At 35.2% G+C, this 20,049-nt stretch overlaps 1 protein-coding gene across 3 annotated transcripts in view; it reads left to right on the top strand.

Moving 5' to 3' along the window:
- LOC577780 (SH3 and PX domain-containing protein 2A) overlaps positions 1-18,822 on the top strand; it is a 32,527-nt gene extending 13,705 nt beyond the window's left edge. Inside the window, exons 5-15 of one of the 3 annotated variants that reach the window (XM_011684867.2) lie at positions 949-1,025; positions 2,244-2,338; positions 3,729-3,757; positions 5,201-5,335; positions 5,962-6,072; positions 8,150-8,267; positions 9,084-9,304; positions 9,825-9,871; positions 14,261-14,335; positions 16,758-16,892; positions 18,092-18,822. In XM_011684867.2, the coding sequence (XP_011683169.2) occupies positions 949-1,025; positions 2,244-2,338; positions 3,729-3,757; positions 5,201-5,335; positions 5,962-6,072; positions 8,150-8,267; positions 9,084-9,304; positions 9,825-9,871; positions 14,261-14,335; positions 16,758-16,892; positions 18,092-18,751 (1,703 nt within the window). In that variant the 3' untranslated portion in view covers positions 18,752-18,822. Of the gene's footprint in view, positions 1-948; positions 1,026-2,243; positions 2,339-3,728; positions 3,758-5,200; positions 5,336-5,961; positions 6,073-8,149; positions 8,268-9,083; positions 9,305-9,824; positions 9,872-11,006; positions 11,040-14,260; positions 14,336-16,757; positions 16,893-18,091 lie in introns of all 3 variants that reach the window. The other 2 variants (XM_030986353.1, XM_030986354.1) reach the window with 2 other exon arrangements.
- The last annotated feature ends 1,227 nt before the right edge of the window (positions 18,823-20,049 follow it).

Genomic DNA, 20,049 nt, shown 5'->3' with positions numbered 1-20,049 from the left:
ATGCATATTCTTGTATAATGATGGGAAAAGCAAACATGCCGGTGCAGATAAAGAGGAAAAGTTCTTTTTTTCATTGTCACTGCTGACTTACCCTATATAGATGAGAATCTATGATTGAAAGGTCATAAGATGACTTTCATACCCTCTTGATGTTTATTTCTGACAGGATGAGAGGTTACCATAGAAACCGGACCACATGGGAACCCAAAGTGCTGATTAATGAGAGAATTTTGTATACTCCATTTTCTACTGGATCTTTTTGTTTTCATTCTCATTTTCATTCTCATTTTTACTTTGCATGCTCTGAATTGATCTCCATAAATATGTACAAATCATTTTGAAAATGAATGTGCAAAAGTGATAGGAATGATATTTACATCAAGTTAATATATTGTTCCTTTCATCATTGTAATCTTTGTTTTTATGCCACTTATTAACGTCAATTATGTATATCCATTATTGGAACCAGGCACTCTTGAAGACTGTATTCTGTTTTATTCAAGCACTCATCTTACTCTTTCTTGTTCAGAATTACAATTAGTTTCTATCTTCTTGACCAGAAACTATTAGTCTAAGTGCACATCTTACCCCTGCTCATTAAGAACTACGATCGGTTTCTATCCTTTTAATTCATTTTCTTTTATTGAGACAGAAACTAGTCGACATAAGTTTTTGTTGAAGTACATATATTTCTTAAGCCAATTTATTCAACCATTAAAGTTACTAACTTAATGCGATAATATGCCCATGCTCTAATATCAATATTCATTACCTGTAAACTAATTTGAACATGTTTCCTCCTTCAAACAATAACTTTGGGAAGATTCTGTTAGAGTTTACCTTGTTGATCTTTAACATTTTGTTGTAAGGTTATATTCTTTATGCTTCTTTATGTCTTAATTTGATATTTCTGATTGTATTTAGTTGATTGATATGATCATTTTATAGGCAAGAAGCTGTTTGGAAGAAGTCATATACGGGAAGTTGCTCTGAAGAGACTCTCCCCAATAGATGAATACTGCACAGTAAGTTTTTTTTGGTATAAATCCCTTTTCTACCATCAAGTTTGTTAAAAGTACAATATTATGTTCATTTTTGTGATCCATGGTAACTAAGGTAAGGCAAAAACTTTCCCAAAACAGGCATCAATTCTACAAAAACAACAAAATAAACTGGTTTTACAAATCTAAGGAAAAAAAGAAATCAAACAACACAAACACACAAAAAATAAGAAAACAACAACAACCACAAAACAAGCAAGCCACATTTTAGTGAAGCATTTTCCCCATATTAAATCGCTGTATGGAGAATCACTTTGCTTAAATGTCTTTTAGGAAATTAGCCACATGAGAATTGTCAGGTAGTCTGTTTAGAGAGCAATATTGTGCTAATTCTTTAACATGAATGTTTCGAGTAGTTTCCTGTACCTATGTTCATGCACTTTGTGCACACTGCAGGAAACCATACGTACATGTAGATGTAGACTGAATATTCATCCTCTGAATGTACCCTGAAGAAACAGTCTTGTCTTTGATGAATCACAATGTGTTATGTAATCAGACTGGATATAATTATGCCCTCTCTACACGTTACCTTGCATTCATTCAAATTAAACTTCCTGGTTGAGCCAGTGCTGTTAAACGTGTGAGAGAGATTGAACTGACTTTGTGTTGAGGGGGGTAGAGAGAGAGAGAGAGAGAGATGGGAGAGAGAGAGAGAGAGAGAGAGGGAGAGAGAGAGAGAGAGAGAGAGAGAGAGATAGAAAAAGAGAGAGACAGGGGAGAGAGAGAGAGAGAAAGAGGAAAAGAGGGGGATGGGGATAGAAAGATAGATAATAGAGAGACTGGTGGTTAATAGGAAGGGGAAGAAATACAAAGTGAAGAGGCTGAGAAAAACTGATAGACTGAAATTGTACAAAAACAAATACATATTTCATTAGTACTAGTGGGCATTCATTTGTTTGTGAATGAATTCGGAATATTAAAAATCAAAAGATCCCATTGCCCTTTATTTACTGTGTAGTTACTAAATTGTGATCTTTTAGTTTTAGTTGGTGGTTTAATTTATACCCCTTTATTTGTATATTTGAGGTTCATGCACAGTTCACCATGAATACTTAGAATGTCAATAGTTCTAAGTTTTGATTATTATTATTAAGTACATCCTGATGTCTGGATGTCTCATGTCCCTTTATTTGTTTTGAATGTTTACATATTGCTAATATTTGTTTGTTTGTTATTCAGGCGTTGGTAAAGCTACCGGGAAAGATATCCGACAGTAAGGAAGTCATCAATTTCTTCACACCTACGCCTGAGGATGTAAGCCCGCCCTCGCCAGAGTGAGTTTACAAATCATTATGATGATTAATATCAAGAAAACTGAGGAACATTAACATACCTGCCAACACTTCGGAATAATCCGTTTTTGGGGATTCCTAGGACCTGAAAATCAGGAATATTCTGAATTTTCAACATTTCAATTTTTTTGTTTTAAATAATTTTTTGTAATTTAAAAAAAAAAAAAAAAATTATTTATTTATTTTGTGCTAAAGCCAAGTTAAGCTTGTTTTATAATGTGCTGCGATTTGAGAGGTCATGTATTGTGTGCATTGAATGGCTGCATGATCGCGAAGCGAATTTTTATTCGCTTTTTGGTACAGATTTACCGCGTATTGCCAGTTACACTGCCGCTGCAAGTGCGATTTCTTATTTTCGAAGACATACCGTGCTAAAAATTCTTAATTCTTATTTTCAAATGTTGGCTGGTATGCATTAAGGTACTTGCAGATTTAAGGGGGAGACAGGGATTATGTCTCCTTCCTTTTAAACACAAGTGTCATACCTTATTAAATTATTGTTATTATGAAAACAATTATTTGCCTAGTGTCATACCTTATTAAATTAGAATTATTATTAAAACAATTATTTGTCTACACCCCCACAATGAATTTCTTTACACCTATGCTAGAGGATGTTAGCCCGTCCTTGGCAGAGTGACTTATACCTATACAAGTACACATCATTCAAATGATTGTTTCATATTAAAAGAAATATTAAGACAAGCATTTGTAATTTTGGTAATAATTTAAAAGATTGTAGAAATCCTGTTTACTTTGGATGTTCAAAAGGTTTGACATAAATATGAAGACAAAGAGCATATTTTTAATGTCTTTGAATGGTTATTTAGAAATGAACATTTACAGCGCAAGGTAACCATCTCTCTCAATATGCACTTCATTGCAAAAAAGAAGTATTTTCAAGATGAAAAATGAAATGCAACATGTATTTATATATGATACAGGAAATAGACAAGTTAAGTTGAATGTACTGAAGGAAGAGGCTTTGAGGAAGTTCTTACATGATATGCTAATTTTAAGGGCTTTAGTATTCACAAAACAATGACATTCATGAATAATACAGTCAGGGTAATGGATAATTCAATATACCGTATTGATAAAATTCCCTGCTATTCCAGGGTAGTATATATATAGTATTCCTATTCAATTTAGAATTACTGTGAACAATTTACATTTGGGTTTGACAGTAAAACTCCTCTTGTACATATACCTGTCGTGTGCCATTAACAATTGGTTATGGATCACTGAATTGTTGAACTTTATACAGTAGGTCATTTAATTCATTTAACTAGAAAATACCCCAGATACCAGTAATGTAAAAACAATGTAAATAAAACTTTGAATCTCTCGTTTATACTTTTTTTAAATCTAGTGGTGGAGGAGAGTCAACAAGAGGAAGAGGTAAGATATTTCAATTTTTTTGAATTTTCCTGATTTAAAGGTAAAGACCAGTTTTGGAAACGCCCCCCTCTTAAAAAATGAAATGGAAGCTCTTATTACCAATCATGTGAAAGAATATGTTTTGACTAATATGTGATCGTGATGATACATATTTTGCCGGGAGACCGCCTACTAATTCATATATTTGGTAAATTATTATATCTATATCTGGACTGGATAGGTATAGGATAGTCCCATATACATCTTTCTGTGTACAGTGCTTGTAACTTTACCATGACTGGGCCAAATTTCTTATCATTTTGATGATTCCAGAACCTTGCAGTACACACCAATACTTATATGCTAGATGATCAAACTTTTGTGATCGATTCCACAACGTTTCTTTCACAATGCAATCGCATGACCAGAACTGGCCTATACCTTTAAATATAATTTTCCTTTGTGATATGAATGTTGTTTTTTACTCTACCTGTATGTTAAGTACATTAATATAGGATTTATTTTTATAAACTTTGGAAGTAGTCTATTGCAATAAAGATTTATCAGGGTCTCTCTTTGTAGCTTTTTAGAAGACTAGATATTTATACTTTGGGTTGATATTGTTAGTGGAGAGGCGTCATGGTATAATCACAGTGGTTTGTCAACTTCACTTTCAGTCATAAGGTTATGGGTTCAAATCCCAGCTCAGCACCAACATCCTATGGCAAGGCATTAAATTGCATTTGCCACTCTCCACCTTCATGTAGGTGCACATGCGTATGCCTTATTTGCTTATACAGTGAAACCTGTTTATAAAGACCACCCATGGTTGAAAAAAAAGTGATCGCTATGAGTAGAGCAGGTGGTCTTTATGTACAGGTACATTTAGTACTTGTTTCTATGAAAAACGATTGTCAAGGTGGAACATATCATTTTTATTAGACAGTAGTCTTTCTAAACAGGTGGTCGCTAAATCAAGTTTCACTGTATATCTTTATTTACTTGTAACTTTAGAAGCTGTGCTTTGTCTGTAATAACTATAATTGTGTTGAAATGCCATGAGCATCACAGCAAGACATCACAGATATGAACACTGAATAGGAGGCCATTTTTGTGGTGGTGGTGGTGGTGGTGGTGGTGGTGGTGGTGGTGGTGCTTGTGGTTGTTTTAGTTGTTGCGCAATGTTGTTATTGTTATGGTAATGCTGTTATGATGATGATGATGACCATGATGATTGTGATATATTAATAATAAATGATAATACATTACATTTATAATGCGCTTCATACAATGTTTCTAAGCACAAGAGAAAGAAGAAAGGATAAGGAAGGAAAAGTGAGAAATAATAAAGAAACATGTTAAAAACATTGAATTACAAGTAAACTGCAAAAAAGAATGTGACATTACACAAAATAAGGACTGCATCGAAATTGATTGAAATATTACCATTTCCTTTCCATTCAGCCGACATTGGAAACATCTCCGAGCCCATTCAAGCAGAGCAGTATATAGTGGTAGCAGACTACAAGAAACAACAGAAGAATGAAGTGGAATTGACAGCAGGAGATCTGGTAGAAGTCTTTGAGAAGAATGATAATGGTAATTTATTGTATGATACATGCTCTAGCGACAAATGGTGGATTTCTAACTTCGACCCGGGACCGAAATCTGACCCTAACCTAAAACCCAACTTGATGAGGATTCATTCATTTATCTATCACTCTTTCTAGTGTGATAAATATTCATGTTTCAATCAAAAGATGTAAGATTGAGAATTAATTAGAAAACAGTAAATAATGCATTCATGTACCGGTATGTTTGTTACTTTTTCATTACAAATAATTTTATTAAATATATACCCTTTCTTGTGAATGATGTGACTCAAATCAAATAGTTTATTTCAAATACCGGTAAAGACTAAACATGGGAATCAGGAAACGATGCATTATGTATTTGTTACAGGCATTCGTTAAATGATATAATTATACAGAGAGAGAAAAAAAGTGCTACAGGGTACAGAAATTTTTTTCTTCTTAGGATACTGAATTAATTATCTAAATTTTCTCTCTTATTGGAAGAGGATTGAGGAACAAGATTTTCTGTCTATTGGGAAGAAATATACAGGATCCAGATGATCTATTTATGAAATACCTACTCCTCTTTGGAGATGGCTTCCTTTCTGAATCTCATTTCCCATCTCTGTGTTTCCATTGTATTTTGTGTAGGTTGGTGGTTTGTGACTGTTCATGATCAGCATGGCTGGGCTCCAGGGACCTTCCTGCAGAATCCTGATGGGCAGGAGGAGGAGGATGAAGAGACACTCATACCAGGAAACGGTAGGACCTTAAAGACACTCAGTAGTTAGCTCTCATGGGGAATTCAACACCATTCAGATGTTTGCCCAATAAGAAGTGCTGTCAATCACCAGAATTAGCCTTCAGTTTTATGACCATCAGGCCTTATGTAACGTACTGCGTTTTCCATCCATTCCCCCACATGGTAAAGTCATTATCTGACTTTTCCTACACCCGGGGATCTCCGAGAGACGAGGGGGTATTTCTCGATTGGCCTACGGGTTCGCTATGTGCGGACCTAATACCTGCACACACATTAATAATTTGTGTCCACCAAGTCTGGTGTCAGCGAATTATGGCTTCTGCACATGGAAACTGACGAGTGACTCCCTTTAACATCAGTCAGGGCAGTAGTACAAACTATTCTCACGAGCTGTACGTTTTGAACAGATGGACACCGAGGCAATTATAGCCAATTGTTTTATGGCTGTTTTGTATGTACCAAGGATGGATATTGTACTAGTGCCTGAATGTAGGAAGGGTATCATTTTGTGGTATGAATAATCAAGTGGTAGTGTCGATCCTTGTTATTTGAGAAGTTACCCTCATCCTGAATTTCATTAGAAACTAGAGTTGGCTTTCAAAGTGTTTTATTTCGATCTAGACAAATATCTAGCAGACCATGCAAAAAAATGGTTGACTGGTCATTAGAAAGTACTAATTACTGTTTTATGCATTAAGAAGATTAAATGCCTGGTCATATATCTACCCTTGTCAATCATAAAGAAACAAACCTATTACTTTCAATCAAATTTTGGAAAGCACTCAAATCCTAGTGGATCGATCTATTAAATCAGTTTCAATCTAGTTTCAAGTGGCTTTTATGAGTAAAATGCTGTCATCAATATGTACCCATTTAATACTTAATATTCAAATGGTATTCAAGTCTTAAAGGTATAGACCAGTTTTGGAAACGCCCCTTCTCAAAGAATGAAATGGAAGCTCTTATTACCAATCATGTGGAAGAATATGTTTTGACTAATACGTGATGATACAAATTTTGCCGGGAAACCGCCTACTAATTAATATATTTGGTAAATTATCATATCTATCCGGCCTGGATAGATAATCGCGTATTCCCATATACATCTTTCTGTGTACAGTGCTTGTAACTTTACCAAGACTGGGCCAAAATTTCTTATCATTTTGATGATTCCAGAATCTTGCAGTCCACACCAGTACTTATTTGCTTTATGATCAACCTTTTCTGATCGATCCCACACCGTTTCTTTCTCAATGCAATCACATGACCAGAACTGATCTATACCTTCAAGGACTTATGTGAGAGATTAAACCTGTATTTGAAGTGCTCCTTAATTGATGGTCATTATTTCATATTGATCAGTATGGCACAATTGAATCAAATTGTGCTAAAATGACATGCACTGCACACAGAATTAGGTATATGGGGCCACATACACACATATGTGGCATTACATGTTGAATATGATGGAATTTGAAGACCAATCCTTCTCAGGGAACATGTCTGCTATGTTATTCTTCCAAACTGATATCCAGTCAAAGCTGTCTTAGCGACCCCCTCTCTATAAAGACCACCTTTCTACAGTGGCCATTATTCTGTTTCCCTTGGGTGACCTTTATAGACAGGTTTGAATGTACAAAGAATGAGTAAGCTCACAAAAGTATGTACATCTTCACCACAACTTCACCTTTTCTTTTGGTGAATAAACGTGCTGTATCTTCATTTGATTTGATCTGGGGGGTGTTTCATGAAGCCGTTCGTAAAGTTATGCATGACTTTACGAACGACTTGAAAATGAAGTGCCAGATAGGATGCCCAAAGTTTTCCTTATGTTTTAACAAAGTGTGACTTTATTTCCAATAACCTCAATTAAATTATGGCAAAAATATACTTTGCATTAAGAAAGGTTTGTTATAATAAGAATGTTAATCTACATCTGAACAGGTAAACGTGTTGGTGCAGTTGAATGTGATTAGCATCCCATTTGGCTTTTCATATATAAGTCGTTCGTAAAGTCATGCATAACTTTATGAACAGCTTTATGAAATACCCCCCTGGTTTATTTTTCTTGAGCAGATGAGAGTTACATCACGAACAACGCCTACCAGGGACAGGCTGAAGATGAAATATCGTTTGAGACGGGCGTGGTCGTTACCGTTATCCAGAAAAGCTTGGATGGATGGTGGAAAGTCAGGTATGTCATCGTAAGATTCACTTTCTCTTTTCTAAAAGGAAGACCTCACCTCGATAAGAAGAGTGAAGCGTCGAGGTTCAATCCCCTGCTACAGCACATATGAGTACTTGTACATCCTTCAACAAGTCATTAAAGGCATTGTTTAACAATGTTTCCACTTTTAAAAATCTGATATGCATGGCCCTACGTGTTATCAGTGTCTGTGATATAATGTAATATTGAAGCCAACAAAACTTGCGCTTCAAAAGAATCATGAAGTGCTTCAAAAAAGTAAAAACCTTTGAGTGACTGGTTTTATCATACTCATTTTCCTCAATAGACTGTAGTGTTGTAAAAACCTTTGGTAAAAGTGGTTTTTGTAATTTCTAATTCCGAACATAAATATCTTGATAATCAGACATGCGATCGGCTTGTAAAAGTCATGGGATTCCTGACTGACCAAAAGGTTTATAATTATGATTGCAGCATGAGCTAAACTTAGCTATACTTCAGTGTCAACTCTTTCTGTAATGGTCATCGCTCTTTTTGCAAAACTTCTGCTGAACTTTGGAACAAACTACCTTCACATGTCAGAAACTGTCAGACTGTCAACCAATTCAGAACTTGTCTTAAGACACATTTATTCAAATTTGCTTTTGATAATTAACTTTCTCTGTTCACATTGATGTACATTTCATATGTATTGTAATTTGTAGGTTTATTGGTAATTTTTTTGTTTGTTTAATATGTAATTGTTTATCATTGTATTTTGTTTGTTATTATTATTTATTTATTATTATTATGCGAATTGTTTGCATTCTTTGCTTTATTTGATAGCTACCAGGGAAAGCAAGGGTGGGCACCAGCCACCTTCCTACAGATCTACAAAGGACCATCGGGGGTCACTCCCAAGCATCCTACGCAGAGCATCGGTAATGTGATGCTGCTCAAGAGTGGGAGTGATAGTAAACCCAAACCAGGTCCAGGACCAGGATCTTCCGGTAGACCTCAACCTCCTGTGCAACCCAGAGATGAGCCAGGACAACTCTATTCAAATTGTGAGTATATTAGCCTCGGCTGAGATGCAGAGGGGCGTTTAACACTGCATTATTTCATCAAAGTTAACACCAATTTGGTGCTTATCACATAAAATCATCAAAGAATATTTTGGTGAGGTAATGATGTGACCTTTGCTCCAGTCCTTATTTCACCAAAGATAGCTGGTTTGGCTTAGGGTGAGGAGGCGCGATAGCTCAGTTGGTAGAGCAGTGGTCTCGTAACCCGGTGACCCGGGTTCGAAACCAAGTCGATGCACTAGTTCCCTTTGGTAAGGCATTAATCCTCATTACCAGGTCCCTTGGAGAGGACCTAAAGCCGTCAGCCGTCTGGTTGCTTACTTACAAGCATATATGCTTTCTTAGCTAGCACGTAAAATAACCACCACCACCACCACAATGTGTTCGGGGTTGAAGGTAGAAATTTGATTAGTGTTGGGAAATATTTTGCCGTCAACATTATGTCATTTCTTAAAACGAGTTTTGTTTCCTGTAAAACATTCTTGTTTTTCTTTTTTACCAGATGATGCAGAAGTAAAGCCAACACCCCCAAGGAGAGCTACAGTCAAGGTTAGTACCAGAATGATCACTTTATTTCATTTTTAATGGGATCCCACGATTACTCCCATTAAAATGACTGACCAATCACGAGCCAGTTTTGGTGAATCGATTTTCTCTCAGTTAGCTATGGTTATATATTTTTTTCCCCTGTTTTCTTTTTTCTGTTTTTAAAAGTAATCAGATAGTTATATTATAATGCAAACATAAAAATACAAAAGCAATATAGCAATATAACAATGCTAACATCACATAGCAGTATTACATAAGATTTGAGAAATTAGGTCATATATATTTTTTCATAAATGTAACCCATGCTTCAATTAACATAACTCAATCACTTATTCTAACTTTTTGAATATTCTACTTTTCTTTTTTCAAGTAAAATCTATTCACTTCACATTTTATTTGCAAATTTCCATGCTACTGTTAGATGGCATAATTCTGTAGGTGCAAATGAATAGAGAGATGTAATTTGTTGCTAGCACAGATTTTACATCTGCTGCCATCTTATGTTCAATGATGAGTAGCTTTCATAATTTATAGACTTTTGCATATTGTAAAAGGAAAAGTGAAGCTAAGCTGTGAAATGATATAGATTCAGATAGTGGATTCAATTTTTGTATTAAGTTGAAGAAGGGAAAGAATAGGAAGTAGAAGAAGAATGAGGAAAATCAGGGGGAAGGATAAAAATCATGAAGAGGGAGATATAAAGGAAAGAAATTAGAGCAACTGGATGAAGATGACGGGAGGAAGTTGAAGGATTTTCATAAGGATAAGGTGCAAATATAATAATAATATAAATAATTATAAAATTATAATAAACTATCTGTGTATAACCCTTAACACAGTGCATAAGTATGACCCTATAGATGCGTTTGGAAGTAAAAGTAAAGAGAAGCAAAGAGATAACGGGTCACTGAGTTCCTTTTATCTGTTATACATTTGAAATAAGTGTGTTTTAAGATCAGACTTAAACTTATCTATAGTGTTATTGTTTCTAAGAGGGTCAGAAAGGCTATTCCTTAAAATTGAGGCTGCACATGCATTAGAAAAGATATATTTTTTGTGAATATCCTCTGTAGATTGCTTTAAATTCTTTCAAACATTCTTTCAAATATTCTTTTTCCACATGCCTAACACCCAGCTTACGGATAAAACTAACCCAAGTCATCAGCAGGTATAAAATATGTACTAACATGTGTGAATGTCAGGTAATCCATAGTGTTTGTGAAAGTCTCTTTAGATCAAGTTTGCCCTGTGATTATCCCGCTCTCCACCATCCATTGTCTTTTTTTTTTCGTTCCGAGTTTCTTAGATGCATCAATATACCTCACATTTACAAATTCTGTATGATGAAGCAGTTTTATCAATGGTGTACATATTAGAAGCCATGATACAAGAATTTTGCAATTATGGCAGTTGGTGATAAAAATTTAACACTCTGACGTTGAGTTCTTTAAAAATGTAGACATTCTAGGGCATACTTTGGGGATATGTTCAACCTTTAAACTAAACATGTTTGTGTGGGTATATTCAAGATGTAGAGAATAGTTTTTTTTTTTTTTTTATTGTTTATCCCTATGACTTTCTCTTACTTTGTGGCTTACTGCTAATGTCAAAGTCGAATCTAATTATGTAATTTCCAGTTTCTGTAAAAGAAATCATCATAAAAAATGAAAAGTCTCAAGTCTGCTTTCCATAACTCTAACAAATCTGCACCTTTGAAATTGTTTTTAGTGAACCATAGCAACATCTAAATGCAATGTAATATCAATTTCATAATTATTATCATTATCATTATCATCATCATCATCATCATCATCATCATCATCATCATCATCATCATCATCATCAACAACAAAACACCATTTTTGTATTCCCTTGTTTCCAACTATAGCAGAATTAGAATTTGATGAGGTTTAGAACCTTTATTTGAATTTGCATTGTATTTGTGTTGATTGTGCTTTCGTAAAAGTTGACCACACCATGCAGTTTCAGAAAAAGCATATATTTTTCCATATTTGGTTGTGCATCTAAACAATGGACATGCGTGCAGGTCATATGGTCTTAAAATAGTCTTTGATTGTCCATTTGCCCATTCCTTTGTCTGTACGTGAATCCCGATATACATGTATGTAAGTTTTGTCAAGCTACTTTCCCTTCTTTTTGTTTTCCGTTGCTGTAGAATAATCTTCAAATTTCTTTTGCTGTGATACAACTAACCAGAAAGTGTGACCAAAAAATAATAATATATAGCGCTTAATACATCTACGATGTCTCTAAGTGCTTTACAGATATACTATTCAATTTGATTTGTTTTATTCATTTCCATTTTCAATAAAAACAATACAAAGATATATACAATGATAAGCATTTGCAATATATAAGAAGATAAAAATGGGGAATTATTTGGAGGCATAGTTCCCGAACAGTAGTTAAGAGATTTTATACATGTACAAACAAAATTAAAAAAGAAACATACATGACAAAACATGACAGGGACATCATTCATGGGAGGTAATACAAATGGAGAAAAAAATATCAAGGATATTTCTATATAAGATGCTGCTTCAGTTTTTTTACCCCGGTCAAAAAAAAAGAAGACAAACAAGCAAACAAAGTAACGGTACAATCATAGAATGACGATTCTTCAGATCAAAGTGCTTTTTGGAGCTCAATATTTCTACCTTATAATTCATGAGACTAGGTTGAAAGACGCATTATAAAATCTCAAAGTTTCTGCTTGCGAATGGAATGTTGATTGACTTCCTATACATTTGAATAAGTGTAAATGTGCAAAGTCTTTTGATTTACCATTAATCAATACTGTCTAATATGTGACATAAACTTTTGAAAAGTGAGCGTAGTTCTAATTTATCTGCCCTATCCTTAATCGGTTCATGTCACCTGCATGCATGCAAGCTAGAATGGTACTGAAATGGGATTTCACAGGTGCTCTGTAGAAATTTAATTAGATCGGACTTAATAGCTCCTTGATAGTTCCTTGATCCCAGATTTCCTCTAAGCATTGCCTTTTTGCATATCCGATTTGAGAGATTTATAGTGACTAAAAAGAAAAGTAAGACAAATCAATATCCGTGGAAATGAACCTGCCAGTTCACTAATCTGGCATCTTTGATAGGATCAGTTCCTTGAGCGAAGAGTAGGTGTCTGATTTGCATTCAATATCTATGAATAATTATTTGTCAGGTATGCTTCTAGTTCTGAAAGATGTACAGAATGAAGAAAAAAAAGAAAGAGAAAGATCTGCACTTAAAGGTAAAGACCAGTTTTGGAAACGCCCCCCTCTCAAAAAATGAAATAGAAGCTCTTATTACCTATCATGTGAAAGAATATGTTTTGAATAATATGTGATGATACAAATTTTGCTGAGAAACCGCCTACTAATTGATATATTTGGTAAATTATTATATCTATTTGGACCAGATAGATATCACGCACGTGTCGCGTAGTCCCATGTACATCTTTCTGTGTACAGTGCTTGTAACTTTACCAAGACTGGGCCAAATTTCTTATCATTTTGATGATTCTAGAAACTTGCTGTACACACTAATACTTATATGCTAGATATTAAACCTTTTCTGATCGATTCCACAACGTTTCTTTCACAATGCAATTGCATGACCAGAACTCAACTTTATCTTTAATTGGTAGGAGTGGTTTTAAAATGGAGATAAAGGTATCACACAGGGTATGAATTCTAATACAAAACTCAAACTTTCTATGACGCATGAGCTATTCAGCTGGAATTATTGTACATTATTTTTTGATGAAGTGTCCTCCTTTCTTTCAAAGGGCAGATATGTCTGGTTGGAAGAAACAATGATTAATTCATTGTTCTAATTCCAGAGGGGTTTAGAAATTGAACTAATCTCACTCTTTTGGGGAGAGTTCTTTAGTTATTAATTGCCAAATTGAAAGAGATCAGTTTAGAGCTTTGGGATGTCAATATTTGAAATCTACAAAACATGATTTGTGGGCTGATAAAGTTGACCTCCTTACATGAATAATTGAAAGATAGTTGCAGCAATGACAAGTTCTAACTGTAAGAAGTAAAGACAGCGAGAAATCTTTTTATTGCAAACATATTTCGAAAAGTGATATCATCAAAATTCACTGTAAAAAGTTAATAAAAAAAACAACAACAAAGTAGGAAAGAGCACTTAAATTTTTGGTAAACCCAAGACCAAGTAAATACTTCTACTTCTTCCATAAGTTGTTAGTTGAATAACACCCCATATAATTGAGCTTTAATGCCTTACCGATGAATGGTGTAAGCAGACACACTGATTTGTAGACCACTGTGTTGCATCCCTCTTTTTTTGCATTGATGTTTGTTGTTGGTTTGGTGATGATAAGATACCATTTTCTCTCCAGGATAATGAGAGAGAAGGAGTCTCCATCAGGTCCGTTCTGAGGAGACTCAGGAGAACCAAAAGCTGTGGTAGTGAGGTAGACCAGCATGCCTTCTCTTTTTGCTTGTTGGCCTGTTTGTCTTCTTGTTTGTTTGTTTGTCTCCATGTTTGTTTGTTTGTTTACCTGGATCGTTTTTATCATTCTTGGAGCATGCATGTCTTCATTGCATGGAAGTCACTCCTCCGTGTAGCCAAGTTTGTTGCATAGCAGCTTCTAAAAGTGGTAATTTGCTATTCCCATTTTGAGGCACTTCATTCTTTAGTAATTCATTTTTGTTCTTGTTTTGTTTGTTCTTAATCTTTATCAACAGACAAATCAACGTGTCTCTGAGTTTTCATTTCAGAAACAATTTCAATCTTAAGATCTTCACAACTGATCAAATCCTCTGGGACTTAAAAATTTATCAGTAACAAATGAATCTTAAAACTAAACAGGTTATTCATCGAAAATGCTCCTATTAAAGCAAACACTGTAGGGGTTGTGTCTAACCCCCATTGTGCTATCCCAAACTTTGAAATTAATAAAATTGTATTCCTTTTAAACTCCACAAAGCATTCCATTTTAGTGTGCATTTATGGGGTATAAAAAGATTAGAAAGGGTTTTGACTTGATATACCCCTTTAAGTCCAGTAAAAGGTTCTGGCACCTTGAGAACCTGCTAACAACCTACAGGCAACCCTTACGCAACCCTTGCATAAAACATACAATTACTGTAAGAGGCAAGTTGAGCAAAATTGAGGTTAGAATGGAAGGAGGATGAATGTAAAACCATTGACTACTGAATTCTTTCTCTCTCATAGGTTTAATACACGATCCACCAACCTCCTATAGCTTATGAGTTAAAGAAAAAATGAAGAAAAAAACTATAGGAGGGTCCAGCAAAGCAGTAAGCCAGCTGATCGCCCTTGCCCTTAGTATATACAGACTAATCATCTTTGTAAATAATGAATATAATTAAGAGTATAAAAGTAATTGCCAGAGGCGCAATACCTCACTACGTGTCATAGAGTACCTTCATATCTGCAAGTCTGCTGAATGTAATTATTGTAAGTTAGCTTTATAAAGAGGCATTTACAATTTTGTCCATATTTATGAGCTCAAGATATTCCACCCCGGCGATAAACCTAATTGTAAAGTCCAAATGAATGCTTCCTCTGTACAACTTACTTCATTCCATCACCACTTTGTTTTAGCTTGGGTTACATCCATTTTCATGAAAATGCGCTTCCACATACATGAAAGGTTGGGTAAACTGAATGCAAATAATCACAATTTTTTCATTGATGGTCTTTGAGATAAGGCTCATCTTTTTACATGTACATTTATGAAAACAGTCCATACAATCAGAAAATGAAGCAGTGTTAATCACTGGCCTATTGATGAACTCTTGTGATTATTGATCTCATATTAAAAGTGTCAGGTCGACACTCGAGACACAAGTTTGTGTAGATATGCTGTAGGTTTTCAGAAATTAACGTGTAAACTAGACCTGATGCTTTGACGATATGATGGGCATATTTCACAAATGTTACTCCCAACTCTTTGGGAATTAGGGCTTGATTATTCATGAAAGATTGTATCACCAGAAGACCAGACTGAATGAAGAAAGCACTCTGTGCTGGCTATAAGAAATATAAATTTTGTTTATTTACATGGATGCATTTTAAAGAGAGTTAAAAGGAGAAATGTTTATTAGCCTCGTGTACTTCTGCTTCGTTAATGACGAGTTTGTTACAATGACGGAAACATATGATGTCCAGAGAGCCTTGTAGTGAAACAAATGTGCCCTGTACAAGATTTGAAAGGTTTGATCCTGTGAACCAATATGAAGACATATTCTTTCAATGAACTTAATTATTACTCAATACTCTACAGCTGTATGTATGTTACATTGTATGTGTGCATGTTTTCCATACTTCCACATTGTGTGGAAACTTTTACATTGTTCTGCCTAATAATGACTTCACATTAGCCGAGGTATCGTCATAAAAAAGCCATTTCATGACAGATCTGTGTGGTAAAGCCATGTTCAAACTTCGTAAAATGCCTTTTAAAAATTCTGCTGCGAAATAAAAAACATTCTATGGTGTAAAACTGTAAATGAGTTACTAGTATGATATGAATAAGATAAAGTTCCATGACAGTAAGACCCATAGTTTGCTCAGTGTGTTAATAGTATATACCGGTACAGATTTGAGATGTGCATTATCCTAATACCGGTACCTCATATCCTGTGCCTGTTTTTTGTTGTTGGTTTGTTTCATCCTGTTTGCATGAGGCTGCATCGTGAGTTTTCAGATCCCACTGTGTTCATCTAGACACATTCACTTGTCATCTTTCATCGTCACTTCTTTCATGCATTTTGTGACCTCTTGTCTGTATGATACTGAAGTAAAATACAAGTCTGTATGAAGTAGTTATCCTTATTTACAGTTATCTTCATTTTATTCTCTTTCAGAAATCAGTTCGGAGGGGTGGGGTTCGCCAGACGAAGCCCAAACTCAAGAAGGTGATGGAACACTACACCACAGATAGCTTCCAAGGTGCTGCAGGAGAGGGGAGCATATCGTTTGAATCAGGACAAAAAGTAGAGGTAATTCTTTGAGATGAACTCTCCTTTTTCCAATTTTGATAATGCCCAGACATACTTCAGATTAGTAAATAATGATTGCTTATTGGAGCAGTTGATGGAATATACTAGACCACCTCAAGCTTCTAAGGTGTCGCAGGAAAGGAAAGCTTATCGTAACAAAGAGGCAAAAGATAGAGGCAATTCTTTTGATAACCCCCCCCCCCCCCCTTTTTTTTTTTAAATTGCATACCTCTCAGACATATATTAAGTTATTAAATACTTTTTGCTAATTGAAAACATGAAAATAAGCATAACAGAAGCCTGATCTTCCTTTGCTTTAAAAGTATGAATAAAAATCATTGAGTATCACCATAAAATACTTTATACTTTATAATATGCTTTATACTAATCCATAATTATTTCTAATGATGTGCATGTGCTCCAGATAAAATAAAGGTCATCTTTGAAAATCTGACATTCCCATTCTGTTCATCTCCCATTTCTATCTATTTAATTCTTTCTTTAATTTTGTTCTTGTTTATCTTTTCCACCTGTTTCTTTCTCTCTCTCCATCTTTCTCCCACCCTTCCTCTGTCAATAATTGTTTCATCATCATAGTTTTAACAAAATTTTATTCCTATCTTCAACCCTTGACAAAACGTTACCTAACTCTAATCCCAGACAAAACGGAAAAGCCAAATAGTGACACTAACCTGCAAGCTTTGACAAAGTGTATCCCCGAGCACACGTTGCTGGTGCAAATGTTTAACCATCACTTTGAGGGGTCAGTGACAGAAGTAACTCCATTTTGGCCATTTTGAGAAAAAGTGGTTAATGTGTCACTGAGCACTTGGGCCTTAGGGAGTTAAGTAGTATATAGGTAATAGGGAGGTAATAGTATATTTGTAAAGCGCTTAGAGACATTTGTATTATAAAAGCGCTATATAAAGCTAAATATTGTTATTATTATTAAGGCTATGTTTCACTAGCCATTTAATTCAATGGGGTGTTGGGTGGAGTTAAGACTTTGTGTTTCCTGGAAAGCCCACATTTTTCTGAACATTTTGATATGAAATACTAATTGTGGCAAAATATGGAGTTACGTCTTTGTGTCACTGAACCCTCAACATCATCATCCTGGCATAGCTGATGCAAGGGACTATCATTTACGTCTTTGTGTCACTGACTTGATCTGTTTTGTGTCTCTCTCATGTTTCTAGGTGCTGGAAGAGAATGATGGAGGATGGTGGTATGTAAAGATGAATGGACAGGAAGGCTGGGCGCCCTCTAACTACATTGAGAAGCGTGAAGTGAGCAGCAGGATCAATGGAAAGCCATCATTAGGTAACCTTGATGAAGAGACAGGGGAGGATAAGGTACCTCCCGTGCTCCCTGCGAGACCGGCCTTTGGTAGCGGTGGTAGCGGTGCTTTCAAACCTGTCGCTAAGAAATCAACACCACCACCTGTCGACCGCTCCAACAGCCCCTCGTTTACTAATCGCAAAGCAGTCACAAACAATGGCCGAGGAGGAGGAGATGGGGTGAGAAGAGGGAGTGGAGGTGTGGGTGCTGGTGGTAATATGATGGCTGCCTTGAAGAAACAACTTGAGAAGTCTTCCGTTGGAGAATCATCGTCTCCTGCCATTCCAGCAAGGCCGGGCGTCGCGCCCAAACTCTCCAAGCCAACGGCCCAACCGTACTGCAACAGAGACGCGGCTTACATCACTACCAGTAGTTACGTGAACGATGAGAATGATGGACTTAGTTTCAAGGAAGGGCAGAGGGTAGAGGTGATCAAGAAAGATGATAGCGGATGGTGGTCGGTCAGGATAGGAAACACGGAAGGATGGGTACCAAATACTTTCTTAGAAAAAATATGAGATCAATAGACACTAGAAACTTTTGTAGATATACACATAATACACAGTCTTGTTGTGTAGTAGAAGCGTGATGAACAATGATACGAGATTCTAAAGATAGATTCATTTCTTCACCGTGGTTTCAGATGAGATATTGAAATATTTTGTTTGCCATCATGTTTATGTTTTGTGATTCACTCAATTGTTTTAATTCATGGAAAACAATTATTATACAATTATAGAATTTATGCATCATCGGAAACAGTACTTTTTCAATTTATTATTGTACATTCTATACCAAAAGGTGCTTTCTCAAATCTATATTTTTGTTAAAAAATCTTGAGCAGTATTTTACAAACTGTTTTCCCCATGACATCCAAAATAGTCTGTGGCTCCTTACGAGTCAAGCTGATCGATGGGAGATCCTGATATGTAGGTACATGTGAATGTTATAGTAAATATACCACCTTAGTGTAATTCAAATTTTAAGTAATACAATGCTTCGACCAATCAACCTATTAAAGGAAACTTCAATAGGCCTGTCCAGCATCTATAGGAATGTACAAAGGTTACATTGAGGTATTACATAATACAAACATGGTTTCTATGGGATATACAATGGGCCTACCTGTGAGTTTATTTCTTGAAAGTCTCTGCAATCGTGCTCGGTATCCAATACCACTTCAATTAATCCCTTCTCACTTTTGATATTCTACGATGTAATGTAGGATTTTATTTAGTTTTATATAATCTTTCTTTTTTCACTAAAAATTGAATACTTTGCATTTTTCTTTAATTTAAGCTCATAGTTGGAAGCATTTTTTTGGTTTTTGTTACACTGCGCATCTCATATTATATTGCAATTTTTTGCTCATCATTTCAGATGGACTTGTTTGTTTTGTATGTGCTTACTGTTCTACATGTATGTCATTGAAATTTTGATACACTGTACATGCGTTACCCGTGTAGCTGAAGTCTGTATAAATACTAGTTTGTAAATCTTTCATATTCTTTGTACATATAATCCTGTCCCGGATATTGAACTATCACATGCACAGATATTTTGAGAATTTAATGTAACTGTCTTTCAAAATAAAAGCTTTATTGTTAGGGAGAGGATTGTTATTTGCTACTGTACAGATCCCGAAGTGTTTAAACATTTTCGTGTAATTTGTGTATATGCGTCAGAAATAGGATTGATTTAACTGATGGAAAATCAGTCGTTAAGATAAAAGTAAATAATGTTTTGTTTTCATATTGTCATACAAAAAGTAGATATGGATTATATATATCATGTTACACATTCAGTTTTGAAAGGA

Source organism: Strongylocentrotus purpuratus, unplaced genomic scaffold (genome assembly GCF_000002235.5).
Source record: "Strongylocentrotus purpuratus isolate Spur 01 unplaced genomic scaffold, Spur_5.0 spur5_scaffold_15, whole genome shotgun sequence".
NCBI lineage: Eukaryota > Metazoa > Echinodermata > Echinoidea > Camarodonta > Strongylocentrotidae > Strongylocentrotus > Strongylocentrotus purpuratus.
Note: the sequence above shows the minus strand (reverse complement) of the source record. Positions and strands in the feature narration are given on the sequence as shown.